This window comes from Cynoglossus semilaevis, chromosome 13, assembly GCF_000523025.1.
Source record: "Cynoglossus semilaevis isolate Cse_v1.0 chromosome 13, Cse_v1.0, whole genome shotgun sequence".
Lineage (NCBI taxonomy): Eukaryota > Metazoa > Chordata > Actinopteri > Pleuronectiformes > Cynoglossidae > Cynoglossus > Cynoglossus semilaevis.
Genome location: NC_024319.1, coordinates 23,984 through 27,036, shown reverse-complemented (window position 1 = coordinate 27,036; position 3,053 = coordinate 23,984). Strand labels below are relative to the sequence as shown.

General features: G+C 50.6%; 1 protein-coding gene across 1 annotated transcript in view; it reads right to left on the bottom strand.

Moving 5' to 3' along the window:
• Window positions 1-1,154: 1,154 nt before the first annotated feature.
• rasip1 (Ras interacting protein 1) overlaps window positions 1,155-3,053 on the bottom strand; it is a 9,887-nt gene continuing 7,988 nt past the window's right edge. The window contains 4 exon segments of the mRNA XM_025061723.1: window positions 1,155-1,354; window positions 1,801-1,942; window positions 2,098-2,261; window positions 2,529-2,814. Of these exon segments, the coding sequence (XP_024917491.1) occupies window positions 1,176-1,354; window positions 1,801-1,942; window positions 2,098-2,261; window positions 2,529-2,814 (771 nt within the window). The 3' untranslated portion in view covers window positions 1,155-1,175.

Sequence of the window (3,053 nt, the reverse complement as noted above, 5' to 3'; positions counted from 1 at the left end):
CACCAGTGATAATTGTGTTTAGCTAATTACAGAGAGTTGCTACAACAGGTGTGGAGCTCTGCACCTGGGTACAGGAGCCTGTGTGTGTGTGTGTGTGTGTGAGAGAGAAACAAGACAACACAGGGTGAAAGTGTGTGTGTGTTCTTTGTGTCAGTGGTCACAGTAAACCGTGTGTGTGTCACATGCTCCTTGATGGCGCTCAGACATTGGTCAGCGACTGCAGCGATGACCAGCGCAGACGTGCGCTGCAGCGGTCGGAGCGCCATCTGTCTTCAATCACACACAACAGGCTACATCTGTGTGGCGTTACTGGAAAGTTGGAATTAGCACACGTTAGCAACAAACCGCGTCTCACTCTCACTCACGCACCGCACTGAATTTCTAATGAGGGTGATTACAATCAGCTAATTGATGGATGTGACCACAGGGGGGGGCTCTTCTGCTGATTCATGATCTATAAGTGCTCTCGGTCACTGGTGTGTTTTTGAAGTCAGCGCAGTGAGAAACTGGAGGAGACAGGACGGGGGCCGGGGCTGATGATGTCACAGATGTTGTTTTTAGTCTGTTACCATCAAGGAATTCTTCTGAGAAGCTGACCGGAAGAAAGGAAGCTCCTTGGACAAACGCCAAAGGAAACGCTGCACGACGCCAGCGTCGATGTGTGAAAACAGGAAGGCGTCTGCTGATGTCACCAGTCTGCTATCTCTTCACGACAACTGGAGTCATTCTGCTACAGAACACAAGTGGAACAATCCACACAGCAGCCGTCTGTGACCTTTACCACGGCGGGTAGGTAAAGGTCACCTGTGTGTGATGTCATCACGGCGTCCTCGGCCTGCTTGACTCACGTCCTTGTCTGAAATGTTGCCTTTGTTCCACAGTGGTTCTCATACCTGGAGACTCATCGTCATCAGTCAAAGACCAAGGGATCCTGCAATGCCCCCTGGTGGACTGTTTCTCTGGGGTTGAGTGTCCAGTGAGCGTCCAGCCCAGAGGCCCCGTGAAAGAAGAGAACCCAGCGTTTACGTCTAGAACTTTTTATTAAATCACGGCGGTCGATGTTAATGGACCTCAACAAACATCACACCTTTGACACGGAGCCACAGGAAGTACATGTGAAGACATCTACGTCAACATACGGAGGGAGACGTTAATGGAGACAGACTCAGGCAATCTCAAAGGCGAGTCCTCTGATTGGCCGGGAGCTCGTCCTGGTCAAGTCCCCACAAAAAGGTGCGCAGACGTGTCACTTCCTTCTGGAGCTCAGGGCTTGGGATTGGCTGAGAGAGGTCGAGTCGTGGATTCTCATTTGGCAGGATGAGTGGAGGATGGTCCAGGAAGCTCTCAAAGATGTCTGGAGAAATAAGAGAGTCAGAGTACTACACTAGTACTACACTAGTACTACTAGTGTAGTACTAGTGTAGTACTACACTAGTACTACACTAGTAATACTAATAGTACTACTAGTGTAGTACTACTAGTAGTGCTGGTCACAGTCAGAGTCTGTCACAGTACTACACTAGTACTACACTAGTAATACTAATAGTACTACTAGTGTAGTACTACTAGTAGTGCTGGTCACAGTCAGAGTCTGTCACAGTACTACACTAGTACTACACTAGTACTACACTAGTAGTACTACTAGTACTACTAGTGTAGTACTACTAGTAGTGCTGGTCACAGTCAGAGTCTGTCACAGTACTACACTAGTACTACACTAGTACTACACTAGTAGTACTAGTGTAGTACTACTAGTGTAGTACTACTAGTAGTGCTGGCCACAGTCAGAGTTTGTCGTACCTCCGCTCAGCTCAGTGCCTACAGGGGGAGCCCACGATGCTGGTGGAGCTCTGGTTGGTCCTAGCTTGTAGTTGGTGAGTAGATGATGCAGCTGGGCGGGGCTTAACGAAGCGTGGTCTTCTAGTAAACTTGTCCAGGAAGACTGGAAGGTCAGAGGTTAAGCAGGCACAGACAGTCACGTCAAAACAAAGGACATGTGTTTGACATGACACACACACACACACACACACACACACACACACAGCATCAGCTCATTGGCTGCCGGTGCTGACTGGGGCGTGGCTCCCGCAGACATACCTGGATCAGGCGAGTCTTGGGAATACACAGGAAGTTGACTGTGACTGACAGCTTCTTCATAAACTCAGAGGCGATGTCTCCTAGCCCCGCCCCTTGTAGCCAATCAAGAACCAGATCCAAGTTGGTCCTGATCTGGACTGCCCTGGACCAGGAGAACAGTCCATCTGACAGAGAAAGAAGAAAAGAAAGAAATACTTAAATGAGAGGGTGATTTATGTCACCCCCCCCCCCGGTGGGCATCGACCTGTTGGAGTGACGGGGGTATTTTCTTCAGTTTGTTGTCATTTGTTTGATTGACGTTTTGTAACAGTATAAAAATAAGGGGCACTGCAGAATAAGAACCAGTTATGGACCAATCAGAGACGGAGCCCTTCACTGTCTGACCTCTGACCCTGGGGGGCTGCGTTGTTGTGGTGGTGGTGTTTTCTCACCTCTCTCCAGCAGCGTGTTGAGCAGGGAGGTGTTGGTGAAAAAGAAGAGGTAACCAAAGGTCTGGGAGGTCAGGGGGGGGGACAGATGTGCTTCCCTGGACAGCACGAGAGAACAGCGATAAACTTCCACCAGCCCGGCGACCTTGGGCGATAGACCCGACACGTCGTCCACCTCTCCTTCCTGTCTGCCTTTTCCAGCTCCTCCGTCTCCATCCTTCTCCTTGTCGTGGTCCTCACTGGAGAATGGGTTGGAGTCCAGCAGAGCTGGGAGCAGCGAGTACAGGGTCTGTGGACCAGCAACAGACACACGTCATTTCACCGCATGAAAGGGCGACGGGAGTGGACGCGGCCTCGCTCCCAGATCCTGCGGTTGAATGAGGTACTGACACGTGACGCTGATGTCACCTCGGCAAATCTGCCGTTGTCACGAAGCAGCCGAGACGTGAACGCTGGCAATCACTGAATAATTACTCCCACACTCAGTCAGCCCCGGCCGTTAGTGGTTGATGCTAATCAGAGCCTCTG